This window comes from Nerophis ophidion, linkage group LG14 (assembly GCF_033978795.1).
Source record: "Nerophis ophidion isolate RoL-2023_Sa linkage group LG14, RoL_Noph_v1.0, whole genome shotgun sequence".
Taxonomy (NCBI): Eukaryota; Metazoa; Chordata; class Actinopteri; order Syngnathiformes; family Syngnathidae; genus Nerophis; species Nerophis ophidion.
Genome location: NC_084624.1, coordinates 53,698,933 through 53,721,005, shown reverse-complemented (window position 1 = coordinate 53,721,005; position 22,073 = coordinate 53,698,933). Strand labels below are relative to the sequence as shown.

The 22,073-nt window shown below is 37.6% G+C and overlaps 3 protein-coding genes across 5 annotated transcripts in view; 1 reads left to right on the top strand and 2 right to left on the bottom strand.

The window, feature by feature from the left end:
- Positions 1-538, bottom strand: part of myom1a (myomesin 1a (skelemin)) — an 83,108-nt gene extending 82,570 nt beyond the window's left edge. For both annotated transcript variants that reach the window (XM_061921054.1, XM_061921055.1), the window contains exon 1: positions 379-538. The gene's annotated coding sequence lies outside the window, so the exon portion shown is untranslated. The remainder of the gene's footprint in view (positions 1-378) is intronic.
- Positions 539-7,484: 6,946 nt separating this feature from the next.
- myl12.2 (myosin, light chain 12, genome duplicate 2) lies at positions 7,485-14,055 on the top strand. The gene is made up of 4 exons (XM_061921053.1): positions 7,485-7,603; positions 9,191-9,400; positions 10,861-11,022; positions 13,606-14,055. Exons 2-4 carry the CDS (start codon positions 9,217-9,219, stop codon positions 13,776-13,778), a joined length of 519 nt encoding a protein of 172 aa, XP_061777037.1. The 5' UTR covers positions 7,485-7,603; positions 9,191-9,216; the 3' UTR covers positions 13,779-14,055.
- On the bottom strand, positions 14,005-20,947 carry bag1 (BCL2 associated athanogene 1). Of its 2 annotated transcripts, none has more exons than XM_061921051.1 (7): positions 20,788-20,947; positions 20,278-20,406; positions 17,536-17,618; positions 17,356-17,469; positions 17,170-17,277; positions 14,641-14,703; positions 14,005-14,574 (listed from the first exon to the last, which is right to left on the bottom strand). In XM_061921051.1, exons 1-7 carry the CDS (start codon positions 20,822-20,824, stop codon positions 14,485-14,487), a joined length of 624 nt encoding a protein of 207 aa, XP_061777035.1. In that variant the 5' UTR covers positions 20,825-20,947; the 3' UTR covers positions 14,005-14,484. The 2 variants fall into 2 exon arrangements, with proteins under 2 accessions (XP_061777035.1, XP_061777036.1); XM_061921052.1 differs by having other exon boundaries at positions 17,386-17,469.
- Between the last annotated feature and the right edge of the window lie 1,126 nt (positions 20,948-22,073).

Below are 22,073 nucleotides of genomic sequence, written 5' to 3'. Positions count from 1 at the left end.
ATATATATATATATATATATATATATATATATATATATATATATATATATATATATATATATATATATATATATTGCTGCCCGTTTTAAAATAGAACTTAACAAATACTGCAAATATTGTCAAATGAATGAGACGGACTTCTTTCTGGTGCTTGGCACCTTCCACAATTATAACACATGTAGTTTAGCTGTTCAACCAATTCCCTTAAATACTCTTCTTAACACAAGGACATAGCAGACTTAGATGTGAACGACAACACTCTCAGTATGGATGAGCAAATGTTGCATGAATATAGGTGAGGAAGCAGCTAAATAAGTGCAGGTCATGTGCAGGTTATTTATGTCACATGACTTCTTATCAAATGAAACATATACTCACCTCAGCTAAAGGCTCCACAAATCCAACAATGGAAAATATGAGGAACAAGTCAATGAAATCCAGATCTCGGCAAGGGAAGGCTGCAGGGTGAGGGCCAGTGGACTGGACAGTGGTCCGCAGACCAAAAATAATGCTGCCACTCTGCAGAATGCACAAGACACCCTCAGGACCTTTTAAGGTTGAGGCACATTTAAATTTAGACCATGAGAAGGACAGAAGTGGAGCTCCTTGGCACAGTCAACACTCTGAAGCTTCCACTCAGGAAAAGTTGGCTTGCTTGCGACTGTCAGGCATTGTTGCCTCCTCATTCTATAGATTTGCATATGCATAGGATGTCCTTGACATCTGCTTGTCACAGTAAAAAGTAACAAAGTGCGAGATAATAAATCACAGTGAAGGTTTACTTTCATTCATTGCCGTATGAGCCATCATTTTTAACATTTCTTATTCAATAATCAATTTGGTTACTCATACTTATAACTGCGGGATATTACTTTTTTAATAATCAATGTTGATTACTCATATTTATAACTGTGGGGGGAAATGTAACATCGCCGTCCATCCGACTGCTGCAACAACGTTGTTCTTCTTTCTCTTCCCTGGCAGTTAACAGAAGTACTTACCGCTACTAACGAGACGAGTGGCGATACATTTTCTGTTGCATTGAGACTTTCATATCAACTCATTAGCAGTCAAACTGCTAATGAGTTTAAACGACTGTTTAAACACAATTTCTCGGCACACAACACACCCTATATCATGGGTATCAAACTCTGGCCCGCGGGCCAAATTTGGCCCGCCGTGTAATTTAATTTGGCCCATGAGGCAATATCAAATTAACATTAGAGCTGGCCCGCCGGTATAATGACAATATAACAGGGGTCGGGAACCTTTTTGGCTGAGAGAGCCATGAAAGCCAAATATTTTAAAATGTATTTCCGTGAGAGCCATATAATAGTTTTTAACAATGAATGTAACTAAAAGCCTGCATTTTTTTTTTAGTAAGACCAACATTTTTAGAGTATTGTAGGTCTCTTACTCTTTTTAAGAACATTGTTATTCTGAAGCTAACCAATAATAAATCAAATACTTCTTATCATGAATGCGACTTCTTGAACAGGTGAGGTAGAAAGTGGATATTTTGACACTGTGATTACCAGCGTAATTATGTAGGGAGGTAAGTATTGTTATTGCCCAAGTACAACACAACTTTGTTGATTGACTGATTGATTTGATTAGACAAACAAACAGTGTTTAGGGTCACAGAACAGCTATGGGAAGAAAAAAAAAACTCCAGAGCAAAGCATATATACGTATCACAACATACATCTCCAGACTTGCAACAGAGGGGAGGGAGTGGGGGGCTACGGTGGCGGGCTGCAGCTCTTCAAACACTGCCCAGTTGTCCATCACCCCTAAGGGATTCGCGTGAAGGCCGTTGGATGAATTATTCATTACTTATCGTGTTAAGCAATGTCAGCTAAGATTTATCTTGAGAGCCAGATGCAGTCATCAAAAAGAGCCACATCTGGCTCTAGAGCCATAGGTTCCCGACCCCTGCAATATAACATATTATAACACCACATTCACCGCTAATACTAATACTTGCAAACCCTCCCGATTTCCCTGGATGACTCCTGAGGTTCAGTGCCCCTCCCAAAAATCTCCCGGGCAACCTTTCTCCCGATTTCCACCCGGACAACAATACTCGGGGCGTGCCTTAAAGGCACTGAATTTGCGTGCCGGCCCAATCCCAAAATATCTATGGCTTTCACAGACACACACAAGTGATCGCATTTCATACTTGGTCAACAGCCATACAGGTCACACTGAGGGTGGCCGTATAAACAACTTGAACACTGTAACAAATATGCGCCACACTGCGAACCCACACCAAATAAGAATGACAAACACATTTCGGCAGAACATCAACACTGTAACACAACAGAATAAATACCCAGAACCCCTTGCAGCACTAACTCTTACGGGACGCTACAATATACACCCCCGCTACCACCATACCCTGCCCACCTCATTGTTATTTTATTTTCTAATTTATTAACCTGTGGAAAAATTTAATGTTGATATTTACCTCAGAAGGCTGCAAGTAGAAAAGAGGCATAACATTTTTCATTCAAATTTTATTTATTATACTATTGATCTTTTTTCGTTAGTTTTTTATAAGTTGATTTTGCACTATTAAGTTATATAAGCGTCGCTTCTTCCATATTTAGTGTTGAAGCAAATCAGTGTCGCAAATTGAGCCCTAATTAAACGTTTTATTCACGCACTTTCTCTTGCTATTTCAAAGCTTGAATGTTTGATTCATTCATTGTTATTTTATTTTCAAATGTATTATTAGCCTGTGGGAAAAAAGTTTATTTTGATCTTTACCTCAGAAGGCTGCAAATAGAAAATAGGCATTCCATTTTTGTTTAAATTGTATTTGATATGCCATTGATATTTTTTAATTATTATTATTATTATTTGAAACTGGACTTTGCATGTCACTATAAAGATATATAAGTCTTCTTTGTTCAATATTCAATGAAAAACCTGTTTGGGTCCCTATCAAAAGGTTCATTTGTTCAACCTTGGCCCGCGGCTTTGTTCAGTTTTAAATGTTGGCCCGCTCTGTATTTGAGTTTGACACCCCTGCTCTATTTGGAATAACCCTTACTTTCTAGTTAATAAAAAAATCCATATACATATAAAAGAATGCAACTCTGTAAGTATTTGCCTGTCAGAGATTTTATGGAGAGTTGTGGCACTTTGTTTACGTCTGAAACATGTATGAAAAGTATCAATGTTGGTCCAAAAATCTTTTTTAAAGATTACCAAAGCAATACCTCTATCCTTCAAATCTATGATGTTTTATATTCAAATACTTCTACCTTGTCTGAGAAACCTTCATATTGAAGATGTGTTGAAAAATATTCCAACAAATAAATGAGGGCAGTTTTAGTTAAAGAATATTTTCTGGGCACAGTTCGTAGACAATATATCCTGAAGGAGTTTATAAAAGTTGAGCTAAGGAAAATAAAGACAAGATATATTACATACCCAATTCTTCCCAAAATTCAAGAAATACAATTGAAAATGATTAATGGAATATAGCCTTCAAAAGGATGTTTTGAAACTTAAATGGAAGATGGAGGTTGATGGCTGTTATTTCTGTGGAGCTGTAGATGATGTCAATCATCCGTGTGTGGAATGTGAGAGTGGACATGTGTTTTGGGAGGAGGTCAGAGATTGGCTGAGAGACAAGGGTGTGGAGATGTCCCCATTCTCTACAGACCAGATCACATTTGGTATTTTTATAAACGACTGTAACATAGAAATGTTTGTCAACATTATTATGCTCCTGGCAAAAATGTTCTACATAAATGTCAACTTAAGAAAAATTATAGATATATACATACATATTAGGGCTGTGAAGCTTTGGGTGTCCCACGATTCGATTCAATATCGATTCTTGGGGGTCACAATTCGATAATATATCGATTTTTTCGATTCAACTCGATTCAAAAACGATATTTTTCCGATTCAAAAGGATTCTGTATTCATTCAATACATAGATTTCAGCAGGATCTACTCCAGTCTGTTGACATGCTAGCAGAGTAGTAGATTTTTTAAAAAGCTTTTATAATTGTAAAGGACAATGTTTATCAACTGATTGCAATAATGTAAATTTGTTTTAACTATTAAACAAACCAAAAATATGACTTATTTTATGTTTGTGAAAACATTGGACACAGTGTGTTGTCCAGCTTATGAGATGCCATGCAAGTGTAAGCCACTGTGACACTATTGTTCTTTCTTTTTTATATAAATGTCTAATGATAATGTCAGTGAAGGATTTTTAATCACTGCTATGCTGAAATTATAACTAATATTGATACTGTTGTTGATATCATTCACTTTTGGTTTGTTCTGTGTGGTGTTTGTGTCTCCTCTCAATTGCTCTGTTTATTGCAGTTCTGAGTGTTGCTGGCTCAGGTTTGGTTTTGGAATTGGATTGCATTGTTATGGTATTGCTGTGTAATGGTTTGTTGGATTAATAAAAAAAACAAAAAAAACAATTCTTTTTTAAATGAGAATCGATTCTGAATCGCACAACGGATTTGATTCGATTCGTATTTGAATCGATTTTTTCCCACACCCTTAATATATATATATATTACCAATGATAGTCACACACACACGAGGTGTGGTAAAATTACCCTCTGCATTTGACCCATCTCCTTCTTCAAACCCCTTGGAGGTGAGGGGAGCAGTGAGCAGCAGCGGTGGCCGTGCTTGGGAATCATTTTGGTGATTCAACTCCCAATTCCAACCCTTGATGCTGACTGCCAAGCAGGGAGGTAATGGCTCCCATTTTTATAGTCTTTGGTATGACTTAGCTGGGGTTTGAAGTCACGACCTACCAATCTCACATTTTCTAATTGGCTTAATAGGTTACAATTATCAATCAAGTCTTGGAGAATGATTAAGAGCAGTGGTCCCCAGCCTTTTTTTAAACCATTGACCGGTTTAGTGTAGACCAGTGGTGTCAAACTCAAATACAGAGCGGGCCAAAATTTAAAACTGAACAAAGCCGCGGGCCAAGGTTGAACAAATTAACCTTTTGATAGGGACCCAAACAGGTTTTTCATTGAATATTGAACAAGGAAGGCTTATATATCTTTATAGTGACATGGAAAATCGAGTTTCAAATAATATTAATAATAATTAAAAAATATCAATGGCATATCAAATACAATTTAAACAAAAATGGAATGCCTATTTTCTATTTGCAGCCTTCTGAGGTAAAGATCAAAATAAACTTTTTTTTCCACAGGCTAATAATACATTTGAAAATAAAATAACAATGAATGAATCAAACATTCAAGCCTTGAAATAGCAAGAGAAAGTGCGTGAATAAAACGTTTAATTAGGGCTCAATTTGCGACACTGATTTGCTTTAACACTAAATATGGAAGAAGCGACGCTTATATAACTTAATAGTGCAAAATCCACTTTCAAAAAAGAAACGAAAAAACATCAATAGTATATTAAATAAAATTTGAATGAAAAATGTTATGCCTCTTTTCTACTTGCAGCCTTCTGGGGTAAATATCAACATTAACTTTTTCCACAGGCTAATAAATTAGAAAATAAAATAACAATGAGGTGGGCGGGGTTTGGGGGGGTAGAGTATGTTGGTAGCGGGGGTGTATATTGTAGCGCCCCATAAGAGTTAGTGCTGCAAGGGGTTCTGGGTATTTGTTCTGTTGTGTTACAGTGTGGATGTTCTGCCGAAATGTGTTTGTCATTCTTATTTGGTGTGGGTTCGCAGTGTGGCGCATATTTGTTACAGTGTTCAAGTAGTTTATACGGCCACCCTCAGTGTGACCTGTATGGCTGTTGAACAAGTATTAATTGCGATCACTTGTGTGTGTCTGTGAAAGCCATAGATTATTTTTTGTTTTCTTTCCGTGATGTAGAAAGTGCTTTGTTTTTTATTGTGTGAATTATGAATTTGTTTTGTTAAAAAAAATAATAAAATACAAAAATTTAAAAAACCTAGACTAGTGCCAAACCGAAAAATATGTTTTTGTTTTTCTTTCCTTGATGTTGAAAGTGCCTTGTTTTTTGTGTGAATTATTAATGTACGTTTGTTGTTAAAAAAAAATAATAATAAAAAAAACTAGACTGGTGCCGAACCGAAAAATTATCCTTCTTTTTTTGTTTTCTTTCCATGATGTTGAAAGTGCCTTATTTTTTTTTGTGAATTATAAATGTATGTTTGTTGTTAAAAATATAAAAAAAATAATAAATTGAAAAAATCTAGACTGTAGTGTTGAACCGAAAAATATTTTTGTTTTTTTTCCTTGATGTTGAAAGTGCCTTGTTTTTTGTGTGAATTATTAATGTACGTTTGTTGTTAAAAATAAATAAAATATATTAAAAATTTGAAAAAAACCTAGACTAATGCCGAACAGAAAAATGTGTATTTTTTGTTTTCTTTCCTTGATGTTGAAAGTGCCTTGTTTTTTGTGTGAATTATAAATTTATGTTTGTTGTTAAAAAAAAATAAAAATAAAGAAAATGAAAAAACTAGACTAGTGCCGAACCGAAAAATTATACTTCTTTTTTGTTTTCTTTCCATGATGTTGAAAGTGCCTTGTATTTTTTGTCAATTATGAATGTATGTTTGTTGTTAAAATTATAAAAAAAATGATAAATTAAAAAAATCTTGACTATAGTGTTGAACCGAAAAATATTTTTTTGTTTTCTTTCCATGATGTTGAAAGTGCCTTGTTTTTTTGTGTGAATTATTAATGTAAATTTGTTGTTAAAAATAAATAAAATAAATTAAAAATTTGAAAAAAACCTAGACTTATGCCGAACAGAAAAATGTGTCTTTTGTTTTCTTTCCTTGATGTTGAAAGTGCCTTGTTTTTTTTTTTGTGTGAATTATAAATGTATGCCCGATTGTAGCTGAGATAGGCGCCAGCGCCCCCCGCGACCTCAAAAGGGAATAAGGGGTAGAAAATGGATGGCTCGATGGATGTTTGTTGTTTAAAAAAAAAAATTTGACTATAGTGCCGAACCAAAAAATGATACTTCTTTTTTGTTTTCTTTCCTTGATGTTGAAAGTGTCTTGTTTTTTGTGTGAATTATAGATGTGTTTGTTGTTAAAAAAAATAATAAAAAAATAAATAAATAGAATAGTGCCGAACCGAAAAATGTATACTTATTTTTTGTTTTCTTTCCTTGATGTTGAAAGTGTCTTGTTTTTGTGTGAATTATAGATGTGTTTGTTGTTAAAAAAAATAAAAAATAAATAAATAAATAGAATAGTGCCGAACCGAAAAATGATACTTCATTTCTGTTTTCTTTCCTTGATGTTGAAAGTGTCTTGTTTTGTGTGTGAATTATAGATGTATGTTTGTTGTTAAAAAATAATAATAATAAAAAATAAATAAATAGTGCCGAACCGAAAAATAATACTTCTTACTACCTGTTATTGGACAACAAAAACGATTTAAGCCCTCCGCCAATACTCAAAGTAATAACGTAATCAAGTAATCTGAATGAAATGAACAGACTATTAAAGTGAACATTTCCGACTGGTGGGTACTTCCGGCTTCATTAATGATTGGTCCATTTTGACACACACGTCTCATCATCGCTAGCTCTGCTGCTGCTCTTTTTTGGCACCGCGCCTGAACATTTCAAGGTATTTTTTTCATCTTTTGGGGCAATTATTTCTCGTCGCGTTGTGGTTGAAATAAGAGTGAGGCCGGTGAGTCAGCGGTAGTTAATGCTAGACGCCTGCTAGCCTAATCGCTGCTAAAGCTAGGTCGCAGCATCACGCTAACTCACGCGAAAAAGCGATAAATGTTTAGTTTGCATAATTTGAAAAACAACAATAATACTTTAGCAATCAGATGTATTGAAAACTATTTAGGTTGTATTCAATAGGTATCCATCCTTTTTTCTACCGCTTGTCCCTTTCGGGGTCGCGGGGGGTTGCTGGAGCCTATCCCAGCTGCACAGGGGCGGAGGGCGGGGTACACCCTGGACAAGCCGCCCCGTCGCAAATGACTCGGAAGTTTGATGCCATGCAAAAGTCTAACCCAGGGGTCACCAACCTTTTTGGAACCAAGAGCTACTTCTTGGGTACTGATTCATGCGAAGGGCTACCAGTTTGATACACACTTGAAAAAATGGCCAGAAATAACCAATTTGCTAAATTTACCTTTTAATAAATACATCTATACATATAAAAAAAATGGTTATTTCTGTCTGTCATTCTGTCGTACATTTTTTTTCCTTTTACGGAAGTTTTTTTTGTAGAGAATAAATAATGAAAAAACCCCACTTAATTGAACGGTTTAAAAGAGGAGAAAACAGGAAAAAAATGAAAATTTAATTTTGAAACATTGTTTATCTTCAATTTCGACTCTTTAAAATTTAAAAGAGAAAAACTAGCTAATTCGAATTGTTTTGAAAAAAATAAAAAAATAATTTATGGAACATCATTGGTAATTTTCCTGATTAAGATTAATTTTAGAATTTTCATGACATGTTTTAAATAGGTTAAAATCCAATCGGCATTTTGTTAGAATTTATAACAAATTGGACCAAGCAATATTTCTAACAAAGACAAATAATTATTTCTTCTAGATTTTGAAGAACAAAAATGTTTAAATAAATTCGAAAGACTGAAATAAGATTTAAAAGTGGTTCTAAAGATTTTCTAGATTTGCCAGATTATTTATTTTTAAATGTTAATCACAATTTAGTTTGAAGAAATATTTCACAAATATTCTTCGTTGAAAAAGCAGAAGCTAAAATGAAGAATTAATTTAAAATGTATTTATTATTCTTTACAATAAAAAAAAATTAATTTACTTGAACATTGATTTAAATTGTCAGGAAAGAAGAAGAAGGAATTTAAAAGGTAAAAAGGTATATGTGTTTAAAAATCCAAAAATCATTTTTAAGGTTATACTTTTTCTCTAAAATTGTCTTTCTGAAAGTTATAAAAAATAAATGAATGTATTTAAACAAGTGAAGACCAAGTATTTAAAATATTTTTCTTGTATTTTCAATTTCTATTTGAGTTTTGTCTCTCTTAGAATTAAAAATGTTGAACAAAGCGAGACCAGCTTGCAAATAAATAAATAGTGGCAGCTCACTGGTAAGTGCTGCTATTTGAGCTATTTTTAGAACAGGCCAGCGGGCGACTCATTAACCATCGAGGCTCCATGTCACTTGTGCAGGATTGTTGCGTTTGCGTGAAACGTCTTCTACTTCCCAGGAGGAGAAGACCTGCCAGCTGCCAACATGTCCAGCAAACGGGCCAAGGGGAAGAACACCAAGAAGCGTCCCCAGCGCGCCACCTCCAATGTTTTCGCCATGTTTGACCAGTCTCAAATCCAGGAGTTCAAGGAGGCTTTTAACATGATCGACCAGAACCGGGACGGTTTCATCGACAAGGAAGACCTTCATGACATGCTGGCGTCATTAGGTAAAGCATTAAAAATGGATATATATTTATATTGTCTAGTTTTCTGTTGTTTATCCGTTATACAGTATAAACCAGAATATATGTTAGGTCAGGAAAAAAACAGAGGCTATTTCAGTGTTTTTCAACCACTGTGCCGCGGCACACTATTGTGCCGTTATATCAATCCGGTGTGCCGTGGCAGATTGTCTAATTTCACCTACCGTATTTCCTTGAATTGCCGCGGGGGCACTAATTAATTTGAAACCTCGTCTCACTCCGGCGCTTACCAAAGGCATGCAATAAATTTAGGCCTTCCCTTAAAAATTTGAGTGTGATGTAAGGATACCATCATTAAAAGCACATTTAATATTATAGTCTTACCTTTACTTATAAATTAAGTCCGTGCGCAGCTCCTTCTGATCAAAAGCTTCGATAACTTGTTTATAGAAGTCTTCCTTATCTTTCTTCAGTTTTAAAGGGGAACATTATCACCAAACCTATGCAAGTGTCAATATATACCTTGATGGTGCAGAAAAAAGACCATCCATTTTTTTAACCGTTTTCCGAACTCTAAATGGGTGAATTTTGGCGAATTAAACGCCTTTCTGTTTATCGCGCTGGAAGCGATGACGTCAGAATGTGACGTCGCCGAGGTAACACACCCACCATTTTGATTTTCAACACATTACAAACACCGCGTCTCAGCGCTGTTATTTTCCGTTTTTTCGACTATTTTTTGGAACTTTAGAGACATCATGCCTGGTGGGTGTGTTGTCGGAGGGTGTAACAACACTAACAGGGAGGGATTCAAGTTGCACCACTGGCCCCAAGATGCCAAAGTGTCTTCCGCCAGACCCCCATTGAATGTGCCAGAGTGTCTCCACATTTGACCGGCGATGCTAAGACAGACATGGCACAGAGATGTATGGATAACCTGCATATGCATTTGCAACGATAGTCAGCGAAATCACAAAGGTGAGTTTTGTTGATTTTGACTGCCAGCTAAGGCACATTTGTTGCGTTGAAAAAATGCGGAGGCACACACCACCAGCAGAAAACATTAAAAAAACCAAACTCAGTTGACAGTAAAAAGTTGTTGTGGCAATTGTTGTATATGACTTTAAAGCATAACCAAGCATGCACCACTATAGCTCTTGTCTCAAAGTAGGTGTACTGTCACCACCTGTCATATCACACCCTGACTTATTTTCACTTTTTTGCTGTTTTCCTGTGTGTTGAAAAAAAGGTTGAAAAACGCTGGGCTATTTTAGGCTCGTAGGGATGAAATAGCCTCTGTGCTTTTATATACGTGTATATGTATGTGTGTGTGTGTGTATATGTGTATATATATGTATATGTGTTTATATATATATATATATATATATATATATATATATATATATATATATATATATATATATATATATTTTATTTTTTTTTGCTCTTATGGCCTGTGACATTTGATCCCCCCCCACCCCCAGGTAAAAACCCCACGGAAGATTACCTGGAGGCAATGATGAACGAAGCCCCAGGTCCAATCAACTTCACCATGTTCTTGACCATGTTCGGCGAGAAGCTGAATGGCACCGACCCAGAGGAGGTGATTCGCAACGCCTTTGCATGCTTTGATGAAGAGGGAACAGGTGAGTCAACAACACCCAGAGGAGTGACAGACAGGTATACGACTTTACACAAACACTACATTTGAGTTTGTTTGTTTGGAAGCATGCATACAACATGGTTTGATTGATTGATACATTGATACATCACAATTTGCAGTTTCTCTATTCAACATGTTGGAAAAGGAGTAGGAAGAAGCAGAGCTTATTTAATCCTAACCCTTTTCTTTTACATAACAGTTGCTAAAACGTTTGTTCACTTCCCGTTCTCAACTTATTCAGAATATACTCCAAAAGTAATCACAATAAAAATAATTATTGAAGTATGTTATGTTTCATATGGTGAGATAACTAAAATGATTTAGAGAATGGATGGATGGATGAAATAAATTCAGAATGTTTATCGTCGTTCTTCTTCTTTGTACTTTGTAAACACTTTAAGTTTGAAGAGTTTCTTGAAGTGGATCATATTAGTACATTGTTTGATTGCTTTGCTTAGTGCATTCCATCATTTAATTCCACATTCTAATTCACTGAAGGCCTTAAGTGTTGTATGTGCGTACAAATGTTTTAAATGATATTTTTCTCTAAGATTATATTTCTCCTCTTTTGTTGAGAAGAATTGTTGTATATTCTTGGCTAGCAGGTTATAGTTTGTTTTGTGTATCATTTTAGCTGTTGGCAAATTCACTATGTGATGGAATTTCACTATTTTTGATTCAATAAATAATTTGTATGTTGTCTATGTACAACATGATGTATTATTATAACTGATCTTTTTTGTAACACCGTTAATGAGTGAAGTCTATTTTTCTAGTTATTTCCCCATATTTCTACAGAATAAGTTAAATATGTAACAATAGTGAGCAGTAGAGAATATGAAGTGATTTTTGGTCGAGAATGATTTGCCTTTTCGTTAACGTGTTTCTTGCTACATTATGTTGTATATTTTTTACATGAGATTTCCAGTTAATTTTATCATCAATCATTACAGCTAGACATTTGGTTTCATTTACTCTTTCAATTTCTATTCCATCTATTTGTATTTGTGTTTGACTTTCTCTTCTACTGTTACCAAGTAGCATTATTTAAGTTTAACTGAGATTCAACGATAGTCTTTTTGTTAATTTCTTCTGTTATTTGTATTATCTTCTGTGTGTTCTGTCCTGAACAAAATGCTGTTTTATCACTTCAACTTCAAATCTTTTGTACCATATTTTCCGGACTATAAGTCACATTTTTTTCCATAGTTTGGCCGGGGGTGCGACATATACTCCGGAGCGACTTATGTGTGAAATTATTAACACATTATCGTAAAATATAAAATATTATTATTTATCTAATTCGCGGAAGAGACGAAGAAAATGTCAGCAATCGTCACTCACACGTCAACCAATAAGAATTCGGCGGGGGAGGGTCATGGCAGAAGTGCATTGTGGTTAATTGGAATGCTAACTGCTAAATGCTACTGAACTAGCTACTAAAATGGATCATTTCATCGTTGGCGGTAACTTTATAAAAACTGAGAAGGGCTGAACAAAAATGGCACAGAAAAGGAAATCATGTACTGCAGATTACAAGCTGGACGTCGTGAAATATGCAGCAGAAAAGGACAAGAGGAAGCGGCGCATACCTTAGGAGTTGGCAGAGTTGTTTAGAAGCGACATCGAGGAAGAAGATTTCATGGAATTTATGGATTAGGAGTGACAGATAGTTTGGTAAAGGTATAGCATGTTCTATATGTTATAGTTATTTGAATGACTCTTACCATAATATGTTAGGTTAACATAGCAGTTGCTTATTTATGCCTCATATAACGTACACTTATTCAGCCTGTTGTTCACTATTCTTTATTTATTTTAAATTCCCTTTCAAATGTCTATTTTTGGTGTTGGATTTGATCAAATAAATTTCCCCCAAAAATGCGACTTATACTCCAGTGCGACGTATATATGTTTTTTTCCTTCTTTATTATGCATTTTCGGCCGGTGCGACGTATACTCCGGAGTGATTTATAATTCGAAAAATACGGTAACTTTACAAATGTTGTTTATATAGAGAGATGAACAATTTTGATCCCTGAGGTACACCACAGGATATATTTAGCTTTGTAGATGTGTGGTCGCCTATCGTCACTTATTGTTTCCTGTTGGTTAAGTAATTTATAATCCAGTTTAAACCCAACTCTCTGGTTCCATACCTTTTCTAGTTTTTTGCTTCAATTATTATGATTAATTGTGTTAAATGCTTTAGATCCATAAAGACTGCTGCTGCACATGTTTTACTATCTATTGCATTGGTCATCTCAATTAAAGCCATCAAAGTTGAAACATTAGCTCTGTATCCACATTGGTTCTCAGTGAGTATTCCTGTTTTGTTTGTGAAACTCTAATCTGTTATTGAACAGTTTTTCAATGATTTTTGAAAATTGTGGAAGTAAATAAACAGGTTTATAATTTGTAAATTGGTGTTTATCTCCAATCTAATACATTGGTGCAACTTTAGCTGTTTTCATTTTGTTTGGGAATGTACCTGTTTGAAATGATAGGTTGGTGATATACCGTACATGAACCGGACCTAACCTGTAGGTCTGTCTTCGATCCGCAGGCCTGATCCAGGAGGAGTTCCTCCGCGAGCTTCTCACAACCATGGGTGACAGGTTCTCAGACGAGGAAGTGGACGAGCTCTTCCGTGAGGCCCCCATCGACAAAAAGGGCAACTTTAACTACGTGGCGTTCACACGTATCCTAAAGCATGGTGCCAAGGACAAGGACGATTAGATGGTCTCTGTCTCATGTTTTGTAGCTGACTGGAAGGTTAAATGTTACTTAGCTTCCACTGCTCCTCCTCCTCTTCTTCTTGGAGCTCATTTGCACATCACTAAGGAACTGTTAAACTTGAATACATGTATTAATTAAATGTGACTGAATTTTGCATTGCTCTCGTAATATTTTTTAGTTGCAATTGACATGTTCTGAAGATAATATGAATAAAAAAGGAAGCTGCTGCTGTCATTGTTTTTAATAAAATATCCACATACATGTGTGGTCAAGATCATATTCTCCATTCATTTTACTGGCTCTGTGGCACAGTGGGCTACTAGATAACTACACTAAAGAAGTGAGGTTGTCAGTTCCAGTCCCGTCAGAGCCGCATTATGTATCAGGTGAAGAAACCTACAAAGTCCCAAATATCTAAACACACCGTAGCAGACCTGCCAACATTGAAGAAACGCGGTTGATGACAGACAACAAACTGGGTGGTTAAATTGCCGCGCTCTGATTGGTTGAAAGCTTTTCATTCCGTCAATGGACAAATTGCTGTGGCTGAAGTTGGATCTGAGACTGGCATAATGCAACCAAAAGTTGACAAATGCGTTCCAAGTTAGCAGGTCTGTAGCAGGCTGTCATGTCACTAACAATAAATAGAGGACAACCTTTCTGTACACGACAGTTACTCACAGAGCAACACTTCCAGACACCTTTTTTAATCCACCACAGCCAGGTTTTTGGACTGGATCTTTGTCAGGTGGTCTGATATGCAAGCCTCTATCTTGTCACACTGCGCCAGGAAGTCCTGAAAACATCATTCTGTCATATTGTTGTTGGGGCTTGGCACAATAAAAAGACAAAAAAAACTAACCTGCACTGTCTTTACGAGGCCTTTTTTCTTCATTTTGCAGTCATTGAAGTTTTCCGGGACGCTCTGTGGACAATAAGACAGCTTGCGATATATGATGCACAAACAAAAGTCCATAAAATACAGAACTGAATCCACATATTAAGAAAAAATAAGCACATTTTGGATTGGAAACTGTTGTCTTTGATGACTTTCTATAAAATTTTACAGCTTTCTTTATTTACAACAACAAAGCTTACTGCTGTTCCAAACGTCCCAACAGCTTTACAAATACGCCCATCCTCCGCTGCCACCCATTCAGTGTATTTTCCTTTGCTTTATCAGCAAAATGAACTTTAAAAGTAATTACTTCCATCACCAACAACAAATTAAATGTTGTGGTGGTCATTGCTCATTAATACACAATAAGGTAAATATTTAGCTCCTTTGGGAAACACTAGCCCTTAGTGTTCTGGAAAAAAATAATAGAATTCAAACGCCGGCCCCCACAGAAGAAGTATGAAAAATCAAGACATCTGACGCAAGCTAAGTGATGCAGGAGCTTATTTCAGCTTTAAGCGGATACATTCAAAGCAGGAACACCATTTGCATTGTCACTTGGTTAAGTTAAAGTACCAATGATTGTCCCAAACACAGTAGGTGTGGTGAAATGTGTCCTCTGCATTTGACCCATCACCCGTGTTCACCCCCTGGGAGGTGAGGGGAGCAGTGGGCAGCAGCGGTGCCGCACCCGGGAATCATTTATGGTGATTTAACCCCCAATTCCAACTCTTGATGCTGAGTGTCAAGCAGGGAGGTAATGGCTCCCATTTTTTATAGTCTTTGGTATGACTTGGCCAGGGTTTGAACTCACAACCTACCCATCTCAGGGCGGATACTCCAACCACTAGGCCACTGAGTACCGTATTTTCTGCATTATAAGGCACCTAAAAACCTAACATTTTCTCAAAAGCTGACAGTGGGTCTTATAATCCGGGGCGCCTTATATATGGACCAATATTGAGCCACAACAGGTCTCACAACTACGGTAAGCAGCCGCCAATTTCATTTTCCCCCGTAGGAGAAGAAGCGCGCGGTGCATGCTGGGATATATGACTGCACCAGGCCGTGCCGTTTCCTTTACATTTGTGTGTTTAAATGTAAAGACTCCAAAATGGCTCCTATTGAGAGACATGATTTCAGGAAAGCAGGAAATGTCACTGAACTGCTAGACAACAGCAGCGACACTGACTCCATTAACGACGTCTCGAAATAGTGCAAAGCAATAACGATATATCAATAACTCAACGTTGCTCAGATGATAATGTCACACAACACAACACACAAAATAAACATGTAAAACTCACTTTATGAAGTTATTCCTCATCCACAAATCCCTCAAAGTCTTCTTCTTCAGTGTCCGAGTTAAACATGCCACAAGAGGTCTCGCAACTACGGTAAGCAGCCGCCTACCTTGAATGTATGTATGTATGTATGTATGTGTATGCTTGCTTTAGTACTATTATCTTGTGTTTATCATATAGCGTTGTTTTGTTTTTGTGCTTGCTACCATGTTTTATCTTTCCATGTATATATTGTCCTTTGGACCCCCTGTCAAAAGCTTCTTCTAGCATATTTGGGGGACCCGTTCACGTACCAACATCTTTAAATGATAATATTCTCCACTATTGTAAATGTTATATGGTATTGTGAATAAACTTGTGAACTTGTAAAAAAAAACTTATTTTACACCATGGAAGGAGCATATTTCAGCTTTAAGCGGATACATTCAAAGCAGGAACACCATTTGCATTGTCACTTGGTTAATTAGAGGAAGTGTTGTGTTGTTTGTACTTTTGGCTTCTTTTTACACTTAGAAATTAAACAAAACTGCACAGTTTAAGGCAAGATTTGATTGTGTTATTGTTTTATATCTTAATATTAACTTACTTTTTTTACATTGTATGTTAACATCCATCCATTTTCTACCGCTTATTCCCTTTGGGTCGCGGGGGGCGCTGGTGCCTATCTCAGCTACAATCAGGCAGAAGGCGGGGTACACTCTGGACAAGTCGCCACCTCATCACAGGGCCAACACAGATAGGCAGACAACATTCACACACTAGGGACCATTTAGTGTTGCCAATCAACCTATCCCCAGGTGCATGTCTTTGGAGGTGGGAGGGGCCTATCCCCAGGTGCATGTCTTTGGATGTGGGAGGAAGCCGGAGTACCCGGAGGGAACCCACGCAGTCACGGGGAAAACATGCATACTCCACACAGCAAGATCCCGAACCCGGGATTGAACTCAGGACTACTCAGGACCTTCGTGTTGTGAGGCAGACACACTAACCCCTCTTCCATCGTGAAGCCGTATGTTAACATAAGTTACTGGATTTTACACAGTTAAGTAAAGGTTTACGATGCTGTCAGTTTAACTCTGGAACAGAATAACTTCTATTATTTCCAACGTAAAAAAATAGATTTTAAAACAAACTTTGTAGTGTCACAGTGTGTATTATAGTGTGTATCTCAAGGATGGAAAAGTCTTACCAGGGCATCTATCTGCTCCAGAAGCTTCATGAACTGCTCGGATGCTATTTTCACCCGGTGGTCCAGCTTACCAAGCGCCTCCACCTGCAGGTCTTTGGCCAGGAAGCCCTGACGGCGAAACAAGCACACAGACTTATAAACTTGCGATGCAATGCAGGGAAAGGCAGCGTAAGAACCGTTTTTTACATTCTTGAGTCCAGTCAGCTCCCCATCCACCTTTTCTAGCTTTTTAGCAGTGTGCTCCACTGACTTCTCGATGTCTTTCAGCTTCTTCAGCTCGGCTTCCTCCTCGGGACTGTTCTGTTTTGGAAGTTGTTGTCAGTGCATGGTGATGAAAACACAAACTGCACTTTTTAAACGCCTCACCCTCTTTCCAATCATCATGAGTTTGCAACCGCTTTTGACTCCGTAGCCGGACAAAGTCTGCTCCATGTCCTTGAGCGACTTCCCTAAAAGAAGGAACACCGTGACGATTCACAATAAATCCAAACATAACAGCCATTGAACTAGGGTTGGGCGATAAATGGAATATACTGGATACATCTCGACTAGAGAAAAAGACTACATGGTGATATTGGAGAATACCTTCTCACGCAGTTGCTTTAAGCTGCGGGCATTACACTAAAGGCTCTTCTCACTCTTTCTTGTTTCTCCTTCTCACAGAGACATACAAACCCCGTTTTCATATGAGTTGGAAAACTGTGTTAGATGTAAATATAAAAGGAATAGAATGATTTGCAAATCCTTTTCAACCCATATTCAGTTGAATATGCTACAAAGACAACATATTTGATGTTCAAACTGATAGACATTTTTTTTTGCAAATAATCATTAACTTTAGAATTTGATGCCAGCAAAACCTGACAAAGAAGTTGGGAAAGGTGGCAATAAATACTGATAAAGTTGAGGAATGCTCATCAAACACTTATTTGGAACATTCCACAGGTGTGCAGGCTAATTGGGAACAGGTGGGTGCCATGATTGGCTATAAAAACAGTTTCCCAAAAAATGCTCAGTCTTTCACAAGAAAGGATGGGGCGAGGTACACCCCTTTGTCCACAACTGTGTGAGCAAATAGTCAAACAGTTTAAGAACAACCTTTCTCAAAGTGCAATTACAAGAAATTTTGGAATTTCAACATCTACGCTCCATAATATCATCAAAAGGTTCAGAGAATCTGGAGAAATCACTCCACGTAAGCGGTATGGCCGGAAACCAATATTGAATGACCGTGACCTTCCATCCCTCAGACGGCACTGTATCAAAAACCGACATCAATCTCTAAAGGATATCACCACATGGGCTCAGGAACACTTCAGAAAACCACGGTCACTAAATACAGTTTATCGCTACATCTGTAAGTGCAAGTTAGAGCTCTACTATGCAAAGTGAAAGCCATTTATCAACAACATCCAGAAACGCCGCCGGCTTCTCTGGGCCTTGATCTTTTAAGATGGACTGATGCAAAGTGGAAAAGTGTTCTGTGGTCTGACAAGTCCACATTTCGTGTCATCCGGACCAAAAGGGAAGCGAACCATCCAGACTGTTATTGACGCATAGTTCAAAAGCCAGCATCTGTGATGGTATGGGGTTGCATTAGTGCCCAAGGCATGGGTAATTTACACATCTGTGAAGGCACCAATAATGCTGAAAGGTACATACAGGTTTTGCAACAACATATGCTGCCATCTAAGCGCCGTCTTTTTCATAGACGCCCCTGCTTATTTCAGCAAGACAATGCCAAGCCACATTCAGCACGTGTTACAACAGCGTGGCTTCGTAAAAAAAAAGAGTGCGGGTACTTTCCTGGCCCGCCTGCAGTCCAGACCTGTCTCCCATGGAAAATGTGTGGCGCATTATGAAGCGTAAAATATGACAGAGGAAACCCCGGACTGTTGAACGACTGAAGCTCTACATAAAACAAGAATGGGAAAGAATTCCACTTTCAAAGCTTCAACAATTAGTTTCCTCAGTTCCCAAACATTTATTGAGTGTTGTTAAAAGAAAAGGTGATGTAACACAGTGGTGAACATGCCCTTCCCCAACTACTTTGGCACGTGTTGCAGCCATGAAATTCTAAGTTGGTTATTATTTGCAACAACAACAAAAAATAAGTTTACGAGTTTGAACATCAAATATGTTGTCTTTGTAGCATATTCTGGCCGGGATCTTCAGCTCTCACTGGATCGGTTCGCAGCCGAGTGTGAAGCGACCGGAATGAGAATCAGCACCTCCAAGTCCGAGTCCATGGTTCTCGCCCGGAAAAGGGTGGAGTGCCATCTCCGGGTTGGGGAGGAGACCCTGCCCCAAGTGGAGGAGTTCAAGTACCTAGGAGTCTTGTTCACGAGTGAGGGAAGAGTGGATTGTGAGATCGACAGGCGGATCGGTGCGGCGTCTTCAGTAATGCGGACGTTGTATCGATCCGTTGTGGTGAAGAAGGAGCTGAGCCGGAAGGCAAAGCTTTCAATTTACCGGTCGATCTACGTTCCCATCCTCACCTATGGTCATGAGCTCTGGGTCATGACCGAAAGGATAAGATCACGGGTACAAGCGGCCGAAATGAGTTTCCTCCGCCGGGTGGCGGGGCTCTCCCTTAGAGATAGGGTGAGAAGCTCTGCCATCCGGGAGGAGCTCAACGTAAAGCCGCTGCTCCTCCACATCGAGAGGAGCCAGATGAGGTGGTTCGGGAATCTGGTCAGGATGCCACCCGAACGCCTCCCTAGGGATGTGTTTAGGGCACGTCCAGCTGGTAGGAGGCCACGGGGAAGACCCAGGACACGTTGGAAAGACTATGTCTACCGGCTGGCCTGGGAACGCCTCGGGATCCCCCGGGAAGAGCTAGACGAAGTGGCTGGAGATAGGGAAGTCTGGGCTTCCCTGCTTAGGCTGCTGCCCCCGCGACCCGACCTCGGATAAGCGGAAGATGATGGATGGATGGATGGATGTAGCATATTCAACTGAATATGGGTTGAAAATGATTTTCAAATCATTGTATTCTGTTTATATTTACATCTAACACAATTTCCCAAGTCATATGGAAACAGGGTTTGTAATAAAACATGGAGATGTTAATATATCGCCAAGCTCTGCATTGAACCATTGAAATACCTTTGAAGATGAGTTTCTGTGAGGCTGCAGGGACTCCAGTAGCCTGAGTCAGAGAGTCTGACAGGTCTTGAACTGTTGGACTCTTGCCATCTTCCTGACTTGTCACAGTGATGCTGTGCTTCGTGGAACCTGAGGACAAAGCAGCAATGTCATTATAACCAAACTATATCGCCTCATTATTAACAAACTATATTGCACATTCACACACAGAAAAAGTGTTTTGTTCTGTATATATAAAAAAACGCCTGTACACTCGAGGATAGTGGCCATTTGTTAAATATATAGAAGACTACTATCAACGTTACAAGGATGCTTTCTGCCTCCTGGTCCTTAACTAAATGAAAAAGTGGCCATTAGAAGAATTTAATCGATCTTCTGGTGTGAAGTCTTGTTGTAGCTGAGCTCACATGCTAGCTAGCTAGCTAGACACTGCCGGTCATTTGTTTTCAGGCATAAAATAAAAACAATTCAATCGAATATATTCCAAATTATTAAAAGCCAAAGTGTTACCGTAAGCCACTGTCACGGTTAAAGATTCCTCGGACATTTTAAATAAGTTCCTTAGATTAACGAAGCATGGAGACTACGGCTAGCATCTAACAACAAGCTAATTTCTACTATTTCTATGTTATAAGTAGACACAGCATTGGCTGCTGGGAGGCGAGAAATTGGGCCGCCATCTTGAAGTGGTGATGAGGAGCAGGCGAGCAGCCTACAACAGGGGTGTCCAAACTTTTTCCACAGAGGGCCGCACACGGAAAAATTTAAGCAAGCGGGGGCCATTTTAGTATTTTTCATTTTAAAAACCATAACAAAATATATGTATTTTATTTTTATCCTTAGGGCTCCTGTGGAGCATAGAGGGTCTCAGTCACTAAAATGTTAAAAAAAGTCAATTATTTTTTAATTTAATTCTTACAGTAAATCTCTATAACAACTTGAGGTTGATATAAAGTAAAACAAATAAGGTTTTATGCCTTTTCTGTCAAAGACAAGTTTGTTTTTTTATAGTAAAACTGAAATATGCAGTATTTAGATAGATAGATAGATAGATAGATAGATAGATGGATAGTACTTTATCGATTGTTGCTGAGATAGGCGCCAGCGCCCCCCGCGACTCCGAAAGGGAATAAGCGGTAGAAAATGGATGGATGGATGGATGATTCCTTCAGGAGAGTTCCTTTATTCCTTTTTTATAGTAAAACTGAAATATGCAGTATTTAGATAGATAGATAGATAGATAGATAGATAGATAGATAGATAGATAGATAGATAGATAGATAGATGGATGGATGGATGGATGGATGGATGGATGGATGGATGGATGGATAGATGGATGGATAGATAGATGGATAGTACTTTATTGATTCCTTCAGGAGAGTTCCTTTATGTAGCAATTAAAGCCCTCAAAGATCAATAATGCAGGACACCATTGATTTTAATTATTTAATATTCTTGAGTAATCACAGTGAAAAGTTAAATAAAATCATATTAAATATATTTGAGATCCGAAAGCTTCCCCACTCATAAAGTCATGCATTTGTATTAGTTGTTTTTTTTTTCAACTTTTAACACTTAAATTTCAAGATCAACTTCCCATATATCTGTGGATTTTAAGTTTGAACTATTATTTTGTTTGTTTGATGCTCTTTTATCAAAACTTTGATGTTTTTATATGGCAACCATACAACATATGCAATATTTTTTTCCACATAAAACTTTTTAAAGTGATAATTTTTAAGAAATTATTTTATTTTGTCTTTTTTTTTTAGCAATGGAAAAAAAAAAAATAAAGA

Bases quoted from the DNA above. Each gene is read 5' to 3' on its own strand.
- bag1 (XM_061921051.1), bottom strand. From the start codon at position 20,824: ATGTCCGAGGAATCTTTAACCGTGACAGTGGCTTACG. The intron at 20,407-20,787 runs GTAACACTTTGG...CTTTGTCCTCAG, and splicing joins AACCGTGACAGTGGCTTACG to GTTCCACGAAGCACAGCATC. The intron at 14,704-17,169 runs GTAAGACTTTTC...TATTGTCCACAG, and splicing joins TGGAGCAGATAGATGCCCTG to AGCGTCCCGGAAAACTTCAA.
- myl12.2 (XM_061921053.1), top strand. From the start codon at position 9,217: ATGTCCAGCAAACGGGCCAAGGGGAAGAACACCAAGAAGCGTCCCCAG. The intron at 9,401-10,860 runs GTAAAGCATTAA...CCCCACCCCCAG, and splicing joins TGACATGCTGGCGTCATTAG to GTAAAAACCCCACGGAAGAT. The intron at 11,023-13,605 runs GTGAGTCAACAA...TTCGATCCGCAG, and splicing joins CTTTGATGAAGAGGGAACAG to GCCTGATCCAGGAGGAGTTC.